Here is a 23,267-nt window from a genome sequence, read left to right on the forward strand (position 1 = left end):
GTGGGGTTGGTTCGGCGGGGTGGTGCTCCAGGGTGGGTGGGTGGGGTTGGTTTGGCGGGGTGGCGCTCCGGGGCTGGGGGTGGGGTTGGTTCGGCGGGGTGGTGCTCCGGGGGGGGGGGGGTTGGTTCGGCGGGGTGGTGCTCCGGGGGGGGGGGGGTTGGTTCGGTGGGGTGGTGCTCCGGGGGGGGGGTTGGTTCGGTGGGGTGGTGCTCCGGGGGGGGCGGCAGCTCTTTTTTTTTTTTTTGCTTGGGACTGCAAAGAAGTTCGAGCCGGCCCTGTCTGTTGCCTCCTGGGGGCCGGTGCCCCGTGGCTGCGGGGGGCTCTCACTGCGGGGCCCCCCGGCTCACATTGATCGCGGCATAAACACCGGGCTGAGCGGGCTGGGGGGCTGCGGCCGGGTCCCCCGGCTTGGCCTGCAGTGGCTGGTGGTTCAGCTCGGCGTAGGTGAGTCCATCGGGGTTGGGCTCCTGGGGCTGAGAGGGGAGAGAGTCACTGGGGGGGGTGTGTGTGTGTGTGTGGAGGGTGTGTGTGTTGGGGGAGGGGGTGCACAGATACACCAAACACCGCCGCCCGTCCCGCACACAGAGCAGGGCCCATCCCGACAAGCAGGGGGCAACAGGGAACCACACACACACACACACACACCACTGCTATCCCAGCTGGCGATCCCATAAGCCCCTCCCAGCAACCCGACCCCCAAACCACTGAGTGGGCCAGGAAAGGCTGGGGGTCGGGGGGGAAGTGTGAGGGGGCTGCTGGGGCCCATGTGGGTCAGGGTTGGGGGTCAGGCCCCATGGGGGAACAGGGACACTTACCAGGGTCTGCGGTTGTTTCCCTTTGTCGATGGAGTCGTCTGTGGAACAGAGACACCCGCTGAGCTGCACCCCCGGCCGGCCCAGAGCAGAACCCCACACTCAGCTCTGACCCCCGTGTCCAGCCAGGGGGGTCAGAGCCCAGCAGAGCTACCCCTCCCCCGCCCCACAGCATGGCCCAGGGTCATTAGCCCCATGTTACAGAGAGGAAAACTGAGGCAAAGAGATGTCTGGGGTTACAGCGCGGGTGGGGGGCTGGGCATCAGGATGCCTGTGTTCTCACCCTGGCTCGGGAGGAGAGTGGGGTCTAGTGGTTAGAGCAGGGGGCCGGGAGCCAGGAGTGGATGGGGAACTAGAGCGGGGAGGGAGGGTGGCCCCAGGGAGCTCCTGGGAGTCCAACACTCTCAGCTGACACCGGCTACCTCTGGGGCCCTCTCCTTAGCCCCACCCAGCAGCAGCTGTAAATCAGGCCCCGCCCCATCTGGGTGGAGCCCCCACAAGCCCCTCCCTCCCCCAGGGTCCTGCCCCACCCTGGTACCCCCTTGGGTGTGTTACTCACAGGAGGAGTCTTGCTGAGCCGGTGGCTTTAATGCCCCCATAGGGCTGGTGCTAAAAGAGAAAATCCCCTTGTAAATGTCATATCCCCCCACCCACGGAGGAGATTCCCCAACACACCCAGAGAGCCCCCCCATCCTGCCTCACCCTGAACCCAGTTCCCTAAGCCACCTGCCCCAACCACCAGACCCCACCCCACCCCGCTCTAACCACTAGACCCAACTCTCCCCCCCAAGCGGGGACAGAACCCAGGAGCCCTGTGACCCAGGCAGGTCTGTCAGGATGGGGGAGGATCCAGGTTCCTACCTGGTCGGTCTCGATGTGGCTCCTTTTCCTGCAGAGGGACACAAACCAGAATCCTTCATGAACCGATTGGGATCCCCCGGTCCCAGTGCCCAGCCACTCACCCCCCACAGGGCAGCAGGAATGGGGGGATTTGGGGGTCCCCTCTGCTGCTGAGCCTGGATCCCTGCTGGGGAGGGCCGGGCTGTTCCCAGAATGGACCAGCAGGGGGCAGCGCAACACCATAGCGTGGGTCGGGGCAGATTAACTCAGGGGGCTTTTCCAGTCCCAATCCTCCCCCATTAGTGACTTGTTATAACAAACCTGATTCAAGCCGGTTGGCTCCTCTGTCACCCCAGGTACCTGAGTAGCACGGTGCCTGCGGCTCATTATACAGGGTTCCCTCGCCCGGCACTGAGATGCGGCCACCTCTGGGGTGGGACAGGTGTGTGTGTACAGGGATTACACAAGCAACAGCGCCCCCTGCTGAGCCCCCCTGCTCCTTGGCTTTCCTGGCACAGTCCCCCATCCCAGCCGTGACCCCATCTGGCCCTGCTTAATGGCAGGTTTAACCCTTCCCTCGCTGGGCAGGGCACTCACTGGCTCGGGTTTTTTTGAAACAGACGAAGACCATGAGGAGGAGAAGCAGGAGGAGGACGGCGGCTGCTGCGCTCGCCCCAGCGATGATGGGGCTGGTCAGACCTGGTGGCTCCGATCCGCCTGGGAAATAGCAGCAGCCGTGAGTGCTGGGAGCAGCTGGTCTGTTCCCCCCCTCAGCCCCTCCCACCCCCGGCAGCGCCCAAGGGGCTGGGACACCACAGGGCGCAAGCAGCAGAAAATTCTATGGGGAGGATGTTGGGGGTCCTGGGGAATCAAGTGGAATCAGAGCAAGATTTGGGGGATTGGTTGCGTTGGGAGTGCTGGGGCGCAGGGCGGGGGGCTGAGTAGGGGGCGCTCTCCCCATCAGTCAGGGCTGGCCCCATTGCCCCAGCACAGCGCTAGGGGGCGCTGTCTGATCCTGCCTGGCCATTATTTCAAGTCCCTCCCCCTACAGTGCCATGGCACCAGTCAGGCCTGGCCGCACCATCTCCAGCCAACGGGCCCATCTAGCCCGGCATCCGGCCTCCCATGCTGGCTGCTTTACAGGGAGCTCCAGGACCCCCCACCCTGTGGCCACTGATGGGCCCAGCTGCCCCCAGAGGAAGCCTCCGGCTGCCCATTAGCCGTGGGTTCATGTCCGAGCAGGAGGCTTCGCTCCCCTTCCAAATCCGGCAGCAGGGCGGGAGTCACTGCCCCTGAGAACAGCCTCCGTCCCTCCCCCTGGGGAACCACTGGGGGAAGCTGTCCCATAATCTGTGACTCAAGAGATCCCCCCAGCCCCGGTACCTGGCACCGCGCTGCCCTGGCGGGTGGGAGTCGGCGCCGCTTCAGACTGGATCGAGTCGGTTCCCCCTGCGGGACTAGAACCAGCGTCTGTGGGGGCAGGGGGAGGGGATGAAAGAGTGACTCAGCGATTGCCCCCCCTCCCCCTGCAACTCAGCATCGATCATCAGGGTCATTCCGGGTGTGGGGAGGGAGATTTTTTTGGCTGGGGCCATGTGACCCAAGAGACACTCAAAGATACGGAGGGTCTGGGTAAGCTGGGATGTGCACACAGGAGACAGGCTGTGAGAGCCAGACCCGGGCACCCACCCAGCCCCAGCTGCCCCAGCCTCCCCCTGCCCCGGGTGGACCCAGAGGCCCCCAGCTGCAGGGCAGACACCCGACAACAGCTCACAGCTCTGGGGTGACCCCGGGGTGTCGGCTCCCTGCCTCCGGCCCGGCCACAATCAGGGTCACGCTCGTCTGGGCAGGAAACAGAACTTCCTCCGGGGCCGGGCCCAGGCTGCAGAACGAGCTCCCCCAGCAGCCAAGGGCCCCCCAAACCTCCCCACCTCCGGCTCCAAGGCCAGGCACCCTCCCCCGGCCGGCCTGCTCCGTTATCGACCCGGGGCAGCGCGGCCATTGACCCCCCAAACCGCCCCAGACCAGCCCCTCCGCGGTGGGCACAGACCTCCCCCGGGGAGAGGCCGAGAGAGAACGACCCGCCCGGGACAGACGGGGCCACGGCGCTTAATGCTCGACTGGCAGGCGCCCGACACCGCGGTGACCAGGGCAGCGTCAGACCATGTGCAGGGTAGAAGGCTGCTCCCCCCTGGCTGGGACCCCCCAGTGACTCCATCACCCCTCCCCGGCCGGGCGTCCCCTCTGCTGGGCCCAGGGCTCAGGGCAGAGCCTGGCTCTGAGTGGCCCATCGGTGCGAGCCCCCGGGGATCTAGCTGGGGGTGGGGCTGGGAACGGAGACACCGAACCAGGCCCCTCACCGGCTCCCACCAGCTGCACGGGGTCGCTGGGCTCCGACCAGGTGTGGGGATCCGAGCTGGGGGGATAATAGACCCGACCCACAACTTAACGACGGACGGGTACATTAATGCGAACTCTGGAATAGTACCTTGAAATGTAACTGAATAATAATAAAATAAATACACATTCAATACGCCGATAGAGTCCGTTCTCCAGTGTCCCCCTTCCCGGCTCTGACGCCACAGAGCCTTGCCTGTGTCCCCGTTCCCTATCCCCGTTCCCCCCCTTTGCAAACATGATTCCAATTTCCCTTCCCTTTCCTGTTTGACCCCAGTTCATATCGTGATTTCTCAGCTATACCTTAACCAATCATTTTACTGAAATTTACCTAACATGTAACATGATTGTAACATGATTCTCTAACCCAGTGGTCTCCAACCTTTTCGTCTGGCGGGCGCCGGACGAAGGACCGTGGCGGTGGTGGAGCATCCGCCGAAATGCCGCCGAATTTCTGCGGCATTTCGGCGGCAGCGCCTCTCGCTGACGTCACTTGTTGGCGGCAAGCGGCGTCATCGAGAGGCATCGCCGCCGAAATGCCGCGGAAATTCGGCGGCGTTTTGGCGGATGCTGCACCGCTGGCCAGGACATGGGCGCCATGGCGCCCGCGGGCACCGCATTGGGGACCCCTGCTCTAAGCAGTTATATCCCACTATCCTCATTAACTTCCACCTGGCAAAATTAATTATTCAGAGACAGAAACAATTAGAGAACCAGGCAGATTAACAATAGCAAAGTGGGGGCCATGAAGCTAAAACACAGAAACGAGGGTTTCACAGCCACAACCACTGAGAAGTGATTTCTTGCCAGACAGGATTCTGTCAAACTGAGTTTTCTTTAACCGTCTTAGGATCTGTTTCTCTATCTGGTGGGGATGGGCACCATCAGGACCAGGGCCGGCTCTAGGTTTTTTGCTGCCCCAAGCAAAAAAATATTTGGCTGCCCCCCTTCCCAGCCCTGGGCTCCCCCCGTACCCTCCTGCTGCCCCAGTCCTGGGCTCTCCCCCCACCCACACACACCCCCTGCCACCCCAGCGCTGGGCTTCCCCCTTTCCTCCCCACCAGTGCCCTCCCTCCACCCTGCTGCTGCCCCAGCCCTGGGCTCCCCCCCACCAGTGCCCCCCCCCCACACCTCCTGCTGCCCCAGCCCTGGGTCACTGGTAACTCGCTCCCAGGGCAGGTCATTCAGCCGGAATTTTGGATGTGCACAAAACACAGACAGGACTGGTTCCCATATGGTTACAGAGCTGCAGTAAAGTGGAACAATTTTCAGCTTGTGTGATTGGAGGAGATCTGGATGCATATTATAAGACTGTCCTCCATAAATGAGGAAAAGTTGAGGTGCCTTTATTATTCTTTTGTTCCACTCTTTCTTTCTATGGGGAATTTGCCAATGCAATATCACTGTCTTCCTTTCAAACAAACAAAAAGGCAATGGCTGTTGAAAATAGCAATTCCAGTCCTAATAAGCATTTCTTGCTCAATTTTATCCTACTTTTTCTACAGCAAGTGACAATGGATCAGTATATTTGATTTGGGAGAAATGAAGTAAAAGCTGCCCAAACCGAGCTTGAGCACTCCTGAATTTTGAGGTGTTCAAATCTGAAAGGCAGGTGCTGGGGGTGGGAGAGGGCTGTGGGCTCCATGGGGGAGCATGGCAGCAACTGTCTGGAGTTGCACGGAGCCAGACACACTGGTCTGAGTGGCACAGTAAGCGATTTGGGGGTTGGAGAAGGGGTAGGGGGTTCCGGGGGGCAGTCAAAGGACAAGGAGCAGGGGGGGTTGGATGGGGCAGAGGTTCGGAGGGGCAGTCAGGGGACAGGCAGCAATTGGATAGGCATGGGAGTCCAGGGGGCTTATCAGGGGACAGGTAGGGGGTGGGGTCCTGGGGGGAAGTTGGGTGGGGTCTCAGGAGGGGGCAGTTGGGGACAAGGAGAAGGGAGGCTTAGATAGGGGCTGGGGTCCCAAGGGGCAGTTAGGGGCAGGGGTCTCGGGAGAGGGTAATCGGGGTACAAGGACCAGTGGTGCTTAGATAGGGGGTGGGGGTCCTGGGGGCAGTTGGGGCAGGGGTCTGGGGAGGGGGCAATCAGCGGCCAGGGGCTGGGATTCAAAGGGCTCTGGGCTCCCCGCGGCTGCCGGCAGCCCAGAGCCCTCTGATTCCCGGCCGCGGCTGGGATTTAAAAGGCTCTGGGCTCCCCGCGGCTGCCGGCAGGGACGGCTCTAGGATTTGCGCCGGCGCGCCGCGGGGGGCGCTTTGGCAGTCGCCGGTCCGCGGCTCCGGTGGACCTCCCGCAGGCACGCCTGTGGAGCCGCAGTCTCAGCGGACCTTCCGCAGGCATGCCTGCGGGAGGTCCACCGGGGCCGCCTGCCGCCCTCCCGCGGGACGCCGCCCCAAGCGCGCGCTTGGCACGCTGGGGTCTGGAGCCGGCCCTGATCAGGACAGGATCCTCTTCCTAACAGGCCAACGGCACCTTATTTCAGTGTGGCGGGTTTGGGATGTGAGGATGTGACCGTTCGATTCCCAGCATATGGGCGCCCCTGCTGCTTAGCCAAAGGCTTCAGCCTAAGAACCAGGCCTCAGACTGTCACGTGAGAGAAGGCCCAGACGCAGGCGGGCAGCGATTTTGATTCTTTGTTTTATACACCTATAACGAGCTAAGTGATAAAAATACACCCAAGTTCTTCAAGTCCAGGCCTTTATGGGCAGGCCTGAATATCTACATCCTAACACCCACGTCCATTCAGTTAAACGTAATTTGGAATAAAATATGGAAAGAAAATAAAATAATAAACAAATGTATATTAGCGTGCGGTACGTTTTACGCTACAGGTTTCATATGTTTTTGAAATAAAATAGGATTCTCCTAGATTAAAGGCGGTTTAACGACGTTCGGAAATGAGATGAATGGTTTTGAAATACAGTTTCCCCAAGGCTTTGCCAAAACTTTGAAATAGAATAAACAATTCTACTAAATCCTTCCCGTTACAGACAAGTGCACATTTGATTTAAAAATATTATGGCACAAGTGTAATATGGGAACTGGGGTCAAACGGGTTAGAGCAGGACGGGGCTGGGTGCCAGGACTCCTGGGTTCTCTCCCCGGCTCTGGGAGGGGAGTGGGGGCTAGTGGTTAGAGCAGGACGGGGCTGGGCGCCAGGACTCCTGGGTTCTCTCCCCATCTCTGGGAGGGAAGTGAGGTCTAGTGGTTAGAGCAGGGGGGCTGGGCGCCAGGGCTCCTGGGTTCTCTCCCCGGCTCTGGGAGAAAAGTGGGGTCTAGTGGTTAGAGCGGGGTGGGGGGGCTGGGAGCCAGGACTCCTGGGTTCTCTCCCCAGCTCTGGGAGGGGAGTGGGGCCTAGTGGTTAGAGCGGGGGGGGGGGGCTGGGAGCCAGGACTCCTGGGTTCTGGTACTAGGCTATGGCAGACACCCCCTCACCTTCTACCACCAGCTGCAGGGGGTCGCTGTGGGGGGAGATGACGGGCGGCTCCCTCAGGCTCTCGTAGCTGCAGGTGTAGCTGCCCCCGTCCTCCTGCCGGGCGTTGGGGATGTGGAATTCGGCCGTCGAGCCGGCCGGCTCCATGTGCCACCGCACGACCCCGGCCCGGTACATCTTGAACCGCACGCCCTGCTGCGGCCCGTGGCAGGAGATGGTGACGTCCGTCCCCGGCGCAATCTCCCCGCTGGGGCTGAGGGAGATGGAGGGCTTGGGGAAGGGGGATTCTGCAGAGGGATGGACACAGGCTGTGAGGCACGGCGTCCCCTAGGAGGGGAGAGGCCCCGTACCCCGTTCCCCACCCCCTGAGCCAGCCAGACCCTGCCCTGGGGCCAGATGGGAGCCAGCGCCCCCTAGAGGGGTGAAGCCCCATGCCCCATTCCCCATCCCCAGAGCCAGCCAGTCCCTACCCTGGGACCGGATGGGAGCCAGTGCCCCCTAGAGGGGACAGGCCCCGGGCCCCATTCCCAGCCCCCTGAGCCAGCCAGTCCCTACCCTGGGACCCACTGTCCCCTATCCTCGAATCAACCCCTCCATCCTGCTCCCCTGCTGTCCCCTTCTGCTGAGACAGGGGGTCCCACCCCCCATCATATCTCCCAGACCCCACCTTGGACAACGCTGGTTTCTGCAGGCAACTTACGAGCAGCAGCCAATGGGAGGCGGGTCCAGATGACGCCTGCCATGAGAAGTTGGTGTTCAATGCGGGCGGGCGGGGGGGGGGGGGGGGAGGGAGGAGGAATGTGAGACCACATCCTGCCCACCCCCGTGCTACATCATTGGGGTCAGAGTCATGTGCCAGCCTGTGGGACTTCATATCCGTTGCTGGGCAGAGTTTGCAGCCAGCCTGCATCAGATGTGGAGTGCCACCACGGGTGTTAACCCTGAACCCTAATGATGATCCACCAAATGCCGCTGCTGGCAGCTATTTCCCTGGGGAAATCAAGAGTTTTAACCCTGGCTCCACCGTGCACCTGCAGCCTGAGGGGGATGCAGAATCTGGAAGTCTGGCCCCGGACGCCGGGGTCCATGCACGAGCCAGGGCCCTCGCTGGGGAATTTGCACCCGACTCGCTGAGGAATCAGGGGTCCGGCTGTTGACTGGGGGTTGCTGTGCCTAGCCCAGAATCCACAGGGCTTTGGGTGTGGGCCGGAGAGGGGACGGGGGTCACCGTGGAAGAGTTGCCCGATTTGGGGGGAGGCGGCGCTGGGAGGCAGATTCCAACCTGGGGGCACAGAATAGGCTGGAGGGAGTGTGTGTGTGTGTGCAGGGGGAAGCAGGGGCAGGACACTGCTTGTGCAATGGGTAGCCACTGCCAGTCGCATGCTGCCGACTTCCCCAAAGCGCTGGGGGAGGGGACGGGCCAGCAGCCCCCCACCCCATGTCTCTCCTACCCAGGCACCATCCCATGGGAGCAGCTAATACAAGCTGCTTCCAGGGACCTCGATTTTGGGGTCCAGGCCAAACCCAGCCCCACGCACAGCCCCACCACACACACACACACAGCCCAGTCCTGGCCTAACCCGCGTAGGGGGAGCTCCCAGGGGTGAGTTAGGGGAGGGGGGGTTGTGGGGCTGGGCAGAGGGCTGTGTGTGGGAGTGAGGGGGAGATGGTGGGCATGGGGGGAGCTGTGGGGTGGATAAGCAAGGGGCTGTGTGGGGGAGGACAGGGGCTGGTGGTGGGGGCAGGGTGTGTGTTGTGGGGCCAAGGGGTGTGTTGGGGAGCTGTGGGGAAGGAGAGGGGCTGGTTGTGGTGGGCAGGCTGTGTGTTGAGGGGATGCAGGGGGGAGGACTTGGGCTGGTTGTGGGGGCAGAGTGTGTGTGGGGGGGGCTACAGGGGGGAGGATTTGGGCTGGTAGTGGGGGCAGGGTGTGTGGGGGGGGGCTACAGGGGGGAGGATTTGGGCTGGTAGTGGGGGCAGAGTGTGGGGGCTGACCGGAGCTGGTTGTGTGGGCAGGGTGTGTGTGTGGGGGCTACAGGGAGGAGGATTTGGGCTGGTTGTGGGGGCAGAGTGTGGGGGACGACCGGGGCTGGGTGTGGGGGCAGGGTGTGTGTTGTGGGGCTGTGTGGGGGAGGACAGGGGCTGGTGGCGGGGGCAGGGTGTGTGTTGTGGGGCTGTGTGGGGGAGGACAGGGGCTGGTGGTGGGGGCAGGGTGTGTGTTGTGGGGCTGTGTGCGGGAGGACAGGGTGGGTTGTGGGGCCAAGGGGTGTGTTGGGGAGCTGTGGGGGACGACCGGGGCTGGGTGTGGGGGCAGGGTGTGTGGGGGGGCAGGCTGGGTGTGGGTTAAGGGGCTCTCCCTGGCTCCCCCCTCACAATGGACTCAGGGAGGCTGAGCCAGCCCCGTCCCACCCCCTTGGGGAGGGGAGCAGACCCCCGAGGGGGGCGCAGGGACACACTCACCCAGGGCGAGGAGCAGGGCAGGAGGGGGGCCCATGGCGCGGGGGACCCAGAGGAGGACGTGGCACCTGGGGAGCGACGGACGGTGCGACTGGCTCTGGGGAGGAAGTGCCCGGCTCGGTGTCTCAACAGGAAAATCTTTTCCTGAGGCCTCTCAGCACCCGCAGTCTGGGTTTCGTAACAGCCTGTGGGCGAGGGCCGCATGGCAGGGACTGGCTGGCTCGCGGGGGGGGAAAGGGGGCAGCAGCTCCTATCTGGCCCCAGGGCAGAGACTAGAAGACTCAGGGCGGCTCTTTATGCAGGAGTTAAGGGAAACTGAGGCAACGGGGAAACGGCCGATGTCGGATGGCCCAGGGGCAGGTGGACGTGGGTCAGTTGTGTCTCTCCAGGCCGATCTGTGGGTCCAGAGTCTGCAGGATCTCGGGGGTGGGGGGTGGGGAGCATCTCATGCAGTGGCCACGATGGTGGACCTGAGGGGACTCCTCCGCACACCACTGAACGGCAACAAAGCCTCATTCAATGGAAAACAGCCCCCCCACCCCCTGCAGGGGGGATTCAGAACTGCCCTGCTCTGTGTCCTAGCCCCCGCACTGCTCCCAGCAAGTGCCGATTCCCATGTCACCCCAGAGGCAGGGCCTGAGGGTGGGGCCTGGGGCCTTTGCGAGGAAGTCCCAAGTGGGGGATTAGCTGTGGGGCTCTCCCTGTGCCCACGTTGACCGGCCTGGGGTCCCGAGGAGGGGAACATCAGGGTCACAGGGTGATGACCCCCTGATCTCTCATACGGGCCCTGCCCAGGGATCACTTCCCGTTAGCTCCCCCCCGACCCCGGCTCACGGCGATGGAGCCCCCAGCACAGGGGGGAAGGGACGACCCCATGGAGGGGCTGTAAACAGCCGGCGCCAATTGGTCACGGGCACCAGACCCTTCTGCAGCTTCGCCCAGGGTCAGACTGTGAACCCCGGTGACCTGGACAACTGATGCCCTTCCCCAGAGGGGCTGCAACCCAGCACCGGGTGAGGGTTCCCTGTATAACCAGTGCCCCACCCCAGAGGTGGCTGCATCCCAGTGCCGGGTGAGGGGTCCCTGTATAACCAGCCCCCATGCCCCCCACCCCATCTCCCCCAGGTGTCGCTCACACTCCTGGCATTTGCGGTTCTGTGTTTATTACAAATCTGGAGATTAACAGGATGCACAATAACATAAACAGCCACCTCGGCGCATCCCCTCCCCCTCCCAGTGCAGAGCCCCCCCCACCGGCCCCTACATGTGGGTCCAGGCAGGGCAGGGGGACAGCAGCTCCATGGGATGGGGTTGCAGTGGGGGGAGGGCAGTGTCCCTCCTAAATCTCCCCCGGAAGCAGAGTTCTCTGGGGCTGGCGCTGCAGGGGGGTGAGTCTGTTGCCAGGGCCGGCTCCAGGCATCAGCCAACCAAGCACGTGCTTGGGGCGGCACCTTGTAAGGGGCGGCCAATCTTCGTTCGGTGGGGCGGCGCTCCGAGGTGGGGAGGGGGTGTTACGGCGGCACTTTTGTTTTTGCTTGGGACTGCAAAGAAGTTCGAGCCGGCCCTGTCTCTTGCCTCCTCGGGGCCGGCGCCCCGTGGCTGCGGGGGGCTCTCACTGCGGGGCCCCCCGGCTCACGTTGATCGCGGCGTAAACACCGGGCTGGGCGGGCTGGGGGGCTGGGGCCGGGCCCCCCCGCTTGGCCTGCAGTGGCTGGTGGTTCAGCTCGGCGTAGGTGAGTCCGTCGGGGTCGGGCTCCTGGGGCTGAGAGGGGAGAGAGTCACTGGGGTGTGTGTGTGTGTGGGGGGGGTGCACACATACACCAAACACCGCCGCCCGTCCCGCACACAGAGCAGGGCCCATCCCGACCAGCAGGGGCCAACAGGGAACCACACACACACACACACACCCCTGCAATCCCAGCTGGCGATCCCATAAGCCCCTCCCAGCAACCCGACCCCCACCCCAAACCACTGAGTGGGCCAGGAAAGGCTGGGGGTCGGGGGGGAAGTGTGAGGGGGCTGCTGGGGTCCATGTGGGTCAGGGTTGGGGGTCAGGCCCCATGGGGGAACAGGGGACACTTACCGGGGTCTGCGGCTTTTTCCCTTTGTCGATGGAGGTGTCTGCGGAACAGAGACACTCGCTGAGCTGCACCCCCGGCCGGCCCAGAGCAGAACCCCACACCCAGCTCTGACCCCCACATCCAGCCAGGGGGGGTCAGAGCCCGGCACAGCCACCCCTCCCCCGCCCCACAGCATGGGACAGGGTCATTAGCCCCGTGTTACAGAGAGGAAAACTGAGGCACAGAGATGTCTGGGGGTTACAGCGGGGGCGGGGGCTGGGAGTCAGAATGCCTGTGTTCTCGCCCTGGCTCAGGAGGGGAGTGGGGTCTAGTGGTTAGAGCAGGGGGCTGGGAGCCAGGAGTGGATGGGGACCTAGAGCGGGGAGGGAGGGTGGCCCCAGGGAGCTCCTGGGTGTCCAACACTCTCAGCTGATACCGGCTACCTCTGGGGCCCCGCCCAGCAGCAGCTGTAAATCAGGCCCCGCCCCATTTGGGTGGAGCCCCCACAAGCCCCTCCTCTCCCCCAGGGTCCTGCCCCACCCTGGTACCCCCTTGGGTGTGTTACTCACAGGTGGAGTCTTGCTGAGCTGGTGCCTTTAATGCCCCCATAGGGCTGGTGCTAAAAGAGAAAATCCCCTTGTAAATATCATATCCCCCCACCCATGGGGGAGATTCCCCAACACACCCAGAGAGCTCCCCCCATCCTGCCTCACACTGAACCCAGTTCCCTAACCCCCCCCCGCCCCAAACACCAGACCCCCACCCCATCCCGCTCTAACCACTAGACCCCACTCCCCTCCCTGAGGCAGATATAGAATCCAGGACTTCTGGTCACCCCACTCCCTGCAGCTAGAACCACTTCTGGTCACACCTCCATCCCCAAGCGGGGACAGAACCCAGGAGCCCTGTGACCCGGCAGGTCGATTGGGAGGGGGAACATAAGAACATAAGAACGGCCGTACCGGGTCAGACCAAAGGTCCATCTAGCCCAGTATCTGTCTACCGACAGTGGCCAATGCCAGGTGCCCCAGAGGGAGTGACCCTAACAGGCAATGATCAAGTGATCTCTCTCCTGCCATCCATCTCCATCCTCTGCCGAACAGAGGCTAGTGACACCATTCTTACCCATCCTGGCTAATAGCCATTTATGGACTTAGCCACCATGAATTTATCCAGTTCCCTTTTAAACATTGTTATAGTCCTAGCCTTCACAACCTCCTCAGGCAAGGAGTTCCACAAGTTGACTGTGTGCTGCGTGAAGAAGAACTTCCTTTTATTTATTTTAAACCTGCTGCCTATTAATTTCATTTGGTGACCCCTAGTTCTCGTATTATGGGAATAAGTAAATAACTTCTCCTTATCCACTTTCTCAACATCACTCATGATTTTATATACCTCTATCATATCCCCCCTTAGTCTCCTCTTTTCCAAGCTGAAGAGTCCTAGCCTCTTTAATCTTTCCTCATATGGGATCCTCTCCAAACCCCTAATCATTTTAGTTGCCCTTTTCTGAACCTTTTCTAGTGCTAGAATATCTTTTTTGAGGTGAGGAGACCACATCTGTACACAGTATTCGAGATGTGGGCGTACCATGGATTTATATAAGGGCAATAATATATTCTCAGTCTTGTTCTCTATCCCCTTTTTAATGATTCCTAACATCCTGTTTGCTTTTTTGACCGCCTCTGCACACTGCGTGGACGTCTTCAGAGAACTGTCCACGATGACTCCAAGATCTTTTTCCTGACTCGTTGTAGCTAAATTAGCCCCCATCATATTGTATCTATAGTTGGGGTTATTTTTTCCAATGTGCATTATTTTACATTTACCCACATTAAATTTCATTTGCCATTTTGTTGCCCAATCACTTAGTTTTGTGAGATCTTTTTGAAGTTCTTCACAATCTGCTTTGGTCTTAACTATCTTGAGCAGTTTAGTATCATCTGCAAACTTTGCCACCTCACTGTTTACCCCTTTCTCCAGATCATTTATGAATAAATTGAATAGGATTGGTCCTAGGACTGACCCTTGGGGAACACCACTAGTTACCCCTCTCCATTCTGAGAATTTACCATTAATTCCTACCCTTTGTTCCCTGTCTTTTAACCAGTTCTCAATCCATGAAAGGACCTTCCCCTTTATCCCATGACAACTTAATTTACGTAAGAGCCTTTGGTGAGGGACCTTGTCAAAGGCTTTCTGGAAATCCAAGTACACTATGTCCACCGGATCTTCCTTGTCCACATGTTTGTTGACCCCTTCAAAGAACTCTAATAGATTAGTAAGACATGATTTCCCTTTACAGAAACCATGTTGACTACTGCTCAATAATTTATGTTTTTCTGTGTGTCTGACAATTTTATTTTTAACTATTGTTTCAACTAATTTGCCCGGTACCGACGTTAGACTTACCGGTCTGTAATTGCCGGGATCACCTCTAGAGCCCTTTTTAAATATTGGCGTTACATTAGCTAACTTCCAATCATTGGATACCGAAGCCGATTTAAAGGACAGGTTACAAACCTTAGTTAATAGTTCCGCAACTTCACATTTGAGTTCTTTCAGAACTCTTGGGTGAATGCCATCTGGTCCCGGTGACTTGTTAATGTTGAGTTTATCAATTAATTCCAAAGCCTCCTCTAGTGACACTTCAATCTGTGACAGTTCCTCAGATTTGTCACTTACAAAAGCCAGCTCAGGTTTGGGAATCTCCCTAACATCCTCAGCCGTGAAGACCAAAGCAAAGAATCCATTTAGTTTCTCCGCAATGACTTTATCGTCTTTAAGCGCTCCTTTTGTATTTTGATCGTCAAGGGGTCCCACTGGTTGTTTAGCAGGCTTCCTGCTTCTGATGTAATTAAAAAACATTTTGTTATTACCTTTGGAGTTTTTGGCTAGCCGTTCTTCAAACTCCTCTTTGGCTTTTCTTATTACACTCTTGCACTTAAGTTGGCAGTGTTTGTGCTCCTTTCTACTTGCCTCACTAGGATTTGACTTCCACTTTTTAAAGGAAGTCTTTTTATCTCTCACTGCTTCTTTTACATGATTGTTAAGCCACGGTGGCTCTTTTTTAGTTCTTTTACTGTGTTTCTTAATTTGGGGTATACATTGAAGTTGGGCCTCTATTATGGTGTCTTTAAAAAGGGCCCACGCAACTTGCAGGGATTTCACTTTAGTCACTGTACCTTTTAACTTTTGTCTAACTAACCCCCTCATTTTTGTATAGTTCCCCCTTTTGAAATTAAATGCCACAGTGTTGGGCAGTTGAGGTGTTCTTCCCACCACAGGGATGTTGAATGCTATTGTATTATGGTCACTATTTCCAAGCGGTCCTGCTATAGTTACCTCTTGGACCAGCTCCTGCGCTCCACTCAGGATTAAATCTAGAGTTGCCTCTCCCCTTGTGGGTTCCCGTACCAGCTGCTCCATGAAGCAGTCTTTTAAAGTATCGAGAAATTTTATCTCTGCATTTCGTCCTGAAGTGAAATGTTCCCAGTCAATATGGGGATAATTGAAATCCCCCACTATTATTGGGTTCTTAATTTTGATAGCCTCTCTATTCTCCCTTAGCATTTCATCATCACTATTACTGTCCTGGTCAGGTGGTCGATAATAGATCCCTACTAATAGATTTTTATTAGAGCATGGAATTTCTATCCATAGAGATTCTATGGAACATGTGGATTCGCTTAAGATCTTTACTTCATTTGAATCTACATTTTCTTTCACATATAGTGCCACTCCTCCCCCCGCACGGCCTGTTCTGTCCTTCCGATATATTTTGTAGGGAGGAGCAGGGTTCCTACCTGCTCGGTCTCAGTGCGGCTCCTTTTCCTGCAGAGGGACACAAACCAGAATCCCTCATGAGCCGATCGGGATCCCCCGGTCCCAGCGCCCGGCCACTCACCCCACACAGGGCAGCAAGGATGGGGGTACCTGGGGGGGTCCCCTCTGCTGCTGGTGCTAAGCCTGGATCCCTGCTGGGGTGGGATGGACCAGCAGGGGGCAGCACAACACCATAGGTCAGGAGGAGGACCAGAATAACTCGGCGGGCTTTTCCTGTCCCCAATCCTCCCTCGCTAGTGACTCATTATAACGAACCTGACCTAGGCCAATCAGCTCCTCTGTCACCCCAGGTACCAGAGAGGCAGGGTGCCAGCGGCTCATTATACAGGGACACCCCCCCCCCCCGCCCCGCCCCGCCCCGAGATGCAGCCACCTCTGAGGTGGCACAGCTGTGTGTGTACAGGGATTACCCATGTAACAGCGCCCCCTGCTGAGCCCCCCTGCTCCTTGGCTTCCCCAGCACAGTCCCCCATCCCAGCTGTGACCCCATCTGGCCCTGCTTAGCGGCAGGTTTAACCCTTCCCTCGCTGGCCGGGGCACTCACTGGCTCGGGTTTTTCTGAAGCAGACGAAGGCCACGGGGAGGAGGAGGACGGCGGCCGCTGCCGCACTCACCCCAGCGATGATGGGCCAAGTCATCGAGTTTATTTCTGCAGGAATAGAACCAGCATCTATCAGGGCCGGGGGGACTGAAACAGCGACTCAGCGCTCGTCCCACCCCCACCCCGCAACGCAGCATCGATCATCAGGGTCATTCTGGGATGGGGGAGAGAGATTTTTGTAGCTGGGGCCAGTGCCGGCTGGGCAGCCCCTGGGCCCCGACTCCTCTGTGCGTCCCCAGAGCAGGGGCAGCCCAGGGAGCATCCCCTGGCAAAAGCCCCCCCTGCTCTGTAGCTCCCCATGGGGCAGGGATCCCCCCTCCCTCAGCGCTGAATCTCCAGTGGCTGCTTCCCAGCTGGATGTCCCCACCTCTGGGCCCAGGGCAGAGCCTGGCTCTGAGCGTCCCATAAGTGCCAAGTCCCCGAGTGTCCGGCTGGGTGTGGGGCTGGGAGTGGGGATGTGGAGCCGGGCCCCTCACCTGCTACCACCAGCTGCACGGGGTCGCTGGGCTCTGAGGAGACGAAGGGCTCTGACCGGGGCTGGTAGCTGCAGCTGTAGCTCCCTCCGTGCTGCTGGCCCACGCTGGGGATGCGGAACTCGGCCCCGGCCCCAGCAGGGTCCATGTGTCGCTGCGGGTTCAGGTCTCCAGCCTTGTGCAGGAAGAACCTCACGTCCCGGCGCTGCCCCTGACACCGGATGGTGACGTCTGCCCCTGGGGCCATGACCCCAGTGGGGCTCAGGGAGATGGAGGGTCTGGGTAAGCTGGGATCTGCGCACAGGAGACAGGCTGTGAGAGCCAGACCCAGGCACCCACGCAGCCCCGGCCTCCCAGGCCGGCCCCAGCCATAGGCAGATCCAGGGGCCCCCGGGCAGAGATTCTCTCCCAGATCCGAGTTCCCCCCACCCAGAATCCCGGCCCTGCGAGCTGGGCTCCCAGTCCCACAGACACTGAGCTGCGGCTCCCTAGTGCTTGGGATCCTCATATGCCATGTGTGGCCCCCGCCTCATTCCCTGTCATTGACCCCCCAAACCGCCCCAGAGCAGCCCCTCCGCGGTGGGCACAGACCTCCCCCGGGGAGAGGACGAGAGAGAACGACCCGCCCGGGACAGACGGGGCCACGGCGCTTAATGCTCGACTGGCAGGCACCCGACACCGCGGTGACCAGGGCAGCGTCAGACCATGTGCAGGGTAGAAGGCTGCTCCCCCCTGGCTGGGACCCCCCAGTGACTCCGTCCCCCGTCCCGGGCCGGGCGTCCCCTCTGCTGGGCCCAGGGCTCAGGGCAGAGCCGGGCTCTGAGTGGCCCATCGGCGTGGAGCCCCCTGTGGGGCTGCCTGGTTGTGGTGCTGGGAACGGAGACACTGAACCAGGCCCCTCACCTGCTCCCACCAGCTCCACGGGGTGGCTGGGCTCCGACCAGGTATCGGGATCCGAGCTGGGGGGATAATAGCAGGTGTAGCTGCCTCCCTCTGCCCGGCTCACTTTGGGGATGGGAAATTTGACCCCAGCCGAGTCCCCGTCCCACACTGCTGCATTCCTGGCCCCAGCCTTGTACAGAGCAAACTCCAGACCCCGGCGCTGGCCCCGACACCGGACGGTCGCGGCTCCCCCCTGGGCGACCCCCCCGCTGGGGCTGAGGGAGATGGAGGGTTTGGGGGAGCTGAGCTCTGCAGTGGGAGGAGATGGGGTGTGAGACAGACCCTGGCATGGCCACTGCGCCCCGTCCCCAGTGTGGAGCGTCAGTGACGGGGCAGAGACAGGGTCAGGGTCTCCCCTGAGATCCAGGGCACCAAGGGAACCACCTGAGATCTCCCCCATCCCCATACGCCCACCTCCAGGGGGCCGAGATCTCCCCCCTCCCCTGACACCTGACCATCACTGGCTGGACGTCCCATCCGTTGGGTGCCAGGGCTCACAGAGACCCCCTGGGGCCTGGCTGGGTGTGGGGCTGGGAGCTGAGTTGCCAGGCTGAGCCAGGCCCCTCACCTGCTACCAGCAGCTCCATTGGGTCACTGGGCTGCGAGGAGATGAAGGGCTCTGACCGGGGCTGGTAGCTGCAGCTGTAGTTCCCTCCGTGCTGCCGGCCCACGCTGGGGATGCGGAACTCGGACACGTTCCCAGCAGGGTCCATGTGTCGCTGCGGGTTCAGGTCTCCAGCCTTGTGCAGGAAGAACCTCACGTCCCAGCGCTGCCCCTGACACCGGATGGCGACTTCTGCCCCTGGGGCCATGACCCCAGTGGGGCTCAGGGAGATGTTGGGTCTGGGTAATCTGGGATCTGTGCACAGGAGACAGGCTGTGAGAGCCAGACCCAGCCCCGGCCTCCCAGGCCAGCCCCAGCCACGGGCAGATCCAGGGGCCCCCGGGCAGAGATTCTCTCCCAGATCCCAGAGTTCCCCCCACCCAGAATCCCGGCCCTGCGAGCTGGGCTCCCAGCCCCACAGACACTGAGCCGCGGCTCCCTAGTGCTTGGGATCCTCATATGCCGTGTGTGGCCCCCGCCTCATTCCCTGTACCTGGCCTGCCCTGGGGGCGTGTGGGCAGGGCCAAGCTAACTGCAGCAGCCCGGGCCGGGCGCTCGAGGACAAGCCGCCCAGGGCACCGGGTGCACACGCGAGCGGCTAGTCCTGCCTGCCCACGGCTCCATTGCTGTTTTCAGCTCCATCAGAGCTAACCCGGGTGCCGCCCGCCGGCCCCCAGCTGCAGGGCAGACACCCGACAACAGCCCACAGCTCTGGGGTGACCCCGGGGTGTCGGCTCCCTGCCTCCGGCCCGGCCACAATCAGAGTCACGCTCGTCTGGGCAGGAAACAGAACTTCCTCCGGGGCCGGGCCCAGGCTGCAGAACGAGCTCCCCCAGCAGCCAAGGGCCCCCCAAACCTCCCCACCTCCGGCCCCAAGGCCAGGCGCCCTCCCCCGGCCGGCCTGCTCCGTTATCGACCGGGGGCAGCGCGGCCATTGACCCCCCAAACCACCCCAGACCAGCCCCTCCGCGGTGGGCACAGACCTCCCCCGGGGAGAGGCCGAGAGAGAACGACCCGCCCGGGACAGACGGGGCCACGGCGCTTAATGCTCGACTGGCAGGCGCCCGACACCGCGGTGACCAGGGCAGCGTCAGACCATGTGCAGAGTAGAAGGCTGCTCCCCCCTGGCTGGGACCCCCCAGTGACTCCGTCCCCCCTCCCCGGCCGGGCGTCCCCTCTGCTGGGCCCCGGGCTCAGGGCAGAGCCTGGCTCTGAGTGGCCCATCAGTGCAGAGACCTTCTGTGGGTCTGGCTGGTGGTGGGGCTGGGAGTGGGGACGCCGAGCCGGGCCCCTCACCTGCTCCCATCAGCTCCCTGGGGTCGCTGGGCTCCGACCATGTTGGGATCCGAGTTGGGGGGATAATAGCAGGTGTAGCTGCCTCCCTCTGCCCGGCTCACTTTGGGGAGGGGAAATTTGACCCCAGCCGAGTCCCCGCCCAGCGCTGCTGCGTTCCTGGCCCCAGCCTTGTACAGAGCAAACTCCAGACCCTGGCACTGACCCCGACACTGGACGGCCGTGGCTCCCCCTGGGCGACCCCCCCGCTGGGGCTGAGGAAGATGGAGGGTTTGGGGGAGCTGAGCTCTGCAGTGGGAGGAGACGGGGCATGAGACGGACCCCAGCACGGCCACTGCGCCCCATCCCCAGCGTGGAGCATCAGCGACGGGGCAGAGACAGGGTCTGGGTCTCCCCTGAGATCCAGGGCACCAAGGGAACCAGCTGAGATCTCCCCCCTCCCCACACGCCCACCTCCAGGGGGCCGAGATTCCCCCGCCCCCCCCAGACATCCGACCATCACTGGCTGGACGTCCCATTGGCTGGGTGCCAGGGCTCACGGAGACCCCCTGGGGCCTGGCTGGGGGTGGGGCTGGGAGAAGGACACCAAGCCAAGCCCCTCACTTGCTACCGCCAGCTGCACGGGGTCGCTGGGCTGCGAGGAGACGAAGGGCTCTGACCGGGGCCGGTAGCTGCAGCTGTAGCTCCCTCCGTGCTGCCGGCCCACGCTGGGGATGCGGAACTCGGCCCCGGCCCCAGCAGGGTCCATGTGTCGCTGCGGGTTCAGGTCTCCAGCCTTGTGCAGGAAGAACCTCACGTCCCGGCGCTGCCCCTGACACCGGATGGTGACGTCTGCCCCTGGGGCGGTGACCCCGGTGGGGCTCAGGGAGATGTTGGGTCTGGGTAAGCTGGGATCTGCGCACAGGAGACAGGCTGAGAGAGCCAGACCTGGGCACTCACCCAGCACCGGCCTCCCCAGCCCACCCCAGCCACGGGCAGATCCAGAGGACCCCATACAGAAATTCTCTCCCAGGTCCCAGAGTTCCCCCCACCCAGAATCCAGCCCCACAGACACCAAACCACGGCCTCCTAGTGCTTGGGATCCTCATATGCCCATGTGTGGCCCCTGCCTCATTCCCTGCATCCAGCCTGCCCTGGGGGGCGTGTGGGCAGGGCCAAGCTAGCTGCAGCGGCCCAGGCTGGCTGCTCAAGGACAAGCCGCCCAGGGCGCCGGGTGCACACGCGAGCGGCTAGTCCTGCCCGCCCACGGCTCCTTTACTGTTTTCAGCTCCATCAGAGCTAACCCGGGTGCCGCCCGCCAGCTCCAAGCTGCAGGGCAGACACCCGTCAACAGCCCACAGCTCTGGGGTGACCCCGGGGTGCCGGCTCCCTGCCCCCGGCCCGGCCACAATCAGGGTCACGCTCGTCTGGGCAGGGGACAGAACTTCCTCCGGGGACGGGCGCAGGCTGCAGAACGAGCTCCCCCAGCAGCCAGGGCCCCCCAAACCTCCCCACCTCCGGCTCCAAGGCCAGGCGCCCTCCCCCGGCCGACCTGCTCCGTTATCGACTGGGGGCAGCGCGGCCATTGACCCCCCAAACCCCCCAGACCAGCCCCTCCACGGTGGGCACAGACCTCCCCCGGGGAGAGGACGAGAGAGAACGACCCGCCCAGGACAGACGGGGCCACGGCGCTTAATGCTCGACTGGCAGGCGCCCGACACTGCAGTGACCAGGGCAGCGTCAGACCATGTGCAGGGTAGAAGGCTGCTCCCCCCGGCTGGGACCCCCCAGTGACTCCGTCCCCCCTCCCCGGCCGGGCGTCCCCTCTGCTGGGCCCAGGGCAGAGCCTGGCTCTGAGTGGCCCATCGGTGCGAGCCCCCAGGGACCTAGCTGGGTGTGGGGCTGGGAGCCGAGGTGCCGGGCTGGGCCCCTCACCTGCTACAATGATCTGCACAGGGTCGCTGGGCTCCGAGTGGGTAGCTGGTCCTGTTCTGTCGCTATAACGACAGGTGTAGCTGCCCCCGTGTTCCCGTCTGGCCCTGGTGATGGGAAATTCACCCTCAGAGCCGGCAGGGTCTGTGTAAGTCAGATAGTTCCCAGCTCCATCCTTGTAGAGGACGATCCTCATGTTCTTGAGGTGAAGCCAACACCGGATGGTGACGTTTCCCCCCATGGGGATCACCCCACCGGGGCTGACGGTGATGGAGGGTTTGGGGTAGGACCCCTCTGGATTCACAAACAAACAGGCAGTAAGTGGGTGTCACGGAGTCCCCGGGCGATGCTCCGGAACTGCTCCCCACAAAGCCAGTCAGGACTTTGGGGAGCCTCCTCTCTCTGGAGCAGACTACCTTTAGGGCAGGAAGCTCACACGTAGCATTCAGCATGTACCCCTCTGTGTGCTTCCCACCCGGCAGGGTCCTGGGGAAGCCGGAGGGTCCTGCACCCCCACCTTGCAGTCAGACATGACTCTCAGCCAGCCAGTAACACAGAGGTTTATTTAGGTGACAGGAACACAGTCCACAACAGGTCTTGCCGGTACAGACAACAAGACCCCCCCTTAGTTAGGTCTATCTGGGGGCCCCAGAGAGGCCACCACCCCACTGGGAGGCCCGAGCCTCCTCGGGGCTCCCCTCCATCTTCCAGCCCACTTCCAAACTTCTCCAACCTCCTCCAGCCCCAACTCTCTCCGCTCACTTTCCGGGGCCAGGAGGTCACCTGATCTCTTTGTTCTCCAACACCTTTAGCATCCCCTTGCAGGGGGGGAAGGGCCTGGCCATTAGTTGCCAGGCGACAGAGGGTCGGCCAGGAACTGAGCCGCCACCCCCCCCACCCCCCCAGTATTCAGAGGGAACATTAAAATCAGTCCCAGTTCGTCAAATGGGGGTGACACAAACCGTGTCCGTCTGATTCAATCCTCTGCCCATCTGTCACTCCAGCGTTTCACCCCCCACCCATCCCTGGGGTGCAGCCCTGCCCCGCGGCTCACAGCCGGGGAGAGACACAGGAGGCAGAAAGGAGATTTCCAGTCTCTGATTCCCTCAGTTCTCCAGGGTCAATTCAACCCTGCCCCCACTGCAGTCAGGGGTGACTCTGGATTGACCCGGGGGGCTGAGATCAGAACCTCCCTCCTTCTGTTTTTCTAACATTGTAGCCGAGCTGCAACTCTGCTGGAGTTGGGCTGAACATGGATTATTCTTTAAAATATTCTAAAAACCACATTTACTCCAATTGTCCGGCAATGTGCTGTATGCACAGGAGTGTGGGGGTGGGGTGGGGGTTCATGAGACAAATCTGAGTCCTTTGAGCAAAGGCTCCGAAAAACACCGTTGCAAAATCCCCGGGTTGTTCTAACCTTTTCCTGCCCACCCCCGGGGCTCAGACTCCGGCTCTGCTCCGCCCCAAACCGCTCTCAGCCGCTGGGGATTTAGCTCCGCTCTGCACGGTGCCCGGGGCCCCTTTGGGGACGGGCTATTCCCAAAGCTGTTCAGGGGACGTTCCGAACGCCGGGCTGGGCTGAGCCTGACCCACGAGCAAA

General features: G+C 61.4%; 1 protein-coding gene and 1 long non-coding RNA gene across 2 annotated transcripts; both read right to left on the bottom strand.

The window, feature by feature from the left end:
* Positions 1-192: 192 nt before the first annotated feature.
* Positions 193-21,952, bottom strand: LOC123350181 (leukocyte immunoglobulin-like receptor subfamily B member 2). Its single transcript, XM_044988617.1, has 7 exons — positions 21,668-21,952; positions 3,036-3,131; positions 2,250-2,369; positions 1,674-1,701; positions 1,372-1,421; positions 816-853; positions 193-473 (listed from the first exon to the last, which is right to left on the bottom strand). The coding sequence occupies exons 1-7, from the start codon at positions 21,903-21,905 to the stop codon at positions 324-326; spliced, it is 720 nt and encodes a 239-aa protein (XP_044844552.1). The 5' UTR covers positions 21,906-21,952; the 3' UTR covers positions 193-323.
* Positions 12,564-16,485, bottom strand: LOC123350198. Its single transcript, XR_006573726.1, has 3 exons — positions 16,385-16,485; positions 15,801-15,828; positions 12,564-12,613 (listed from the first exon to the last, which is right to left on the bottom strand). It is a non-coding gene; the product is annotated as an uncharacterized LOC123350198 (long non-coding RNA).
* Positions 21,953-23,267: the final 1,315 nt, after the last annotated feature.

This window comes from Mauremys mutica, chromosome 15, assembly GCF_020497125.1.
Source record: "Mauremys mutica isolate MM-2020 ecotype Southern chromosome 15, ASM2049712v1, whole genome shotgun sequence".
NCBI classification, from domain to species: Eukaryota; Metazoa; Chordata; order Testudines; family Geoemydidae; genus Mauremys; species Mauremys mutica.

Excerpts from the sequence above, each read along its gene's own strand:
- LOC123350181 (XM_044988617.1), bottom strand. The coding sequence starts at position 21,905 with ATGGGGGGAAACGTCACCATCCGGTGTTGGCTTCACCTCAAGAACATG. Across the intron at positions 1,702-2,249 it reads TTTCAAAAAAACCCGAGCCA|GAAAAGGAGCCACATCGAGA; the intron begins GTGAGTGCCCTG and ends GTCCCTCTGCAG. Across the intron at positions 1,422-1,673 it reads GCCACATCGAGACCGACCAG|CACCAGCCCTATGGGGGCAT; the intron begins GTAGGAACCTGG and ends TTTCTCTTTTAG.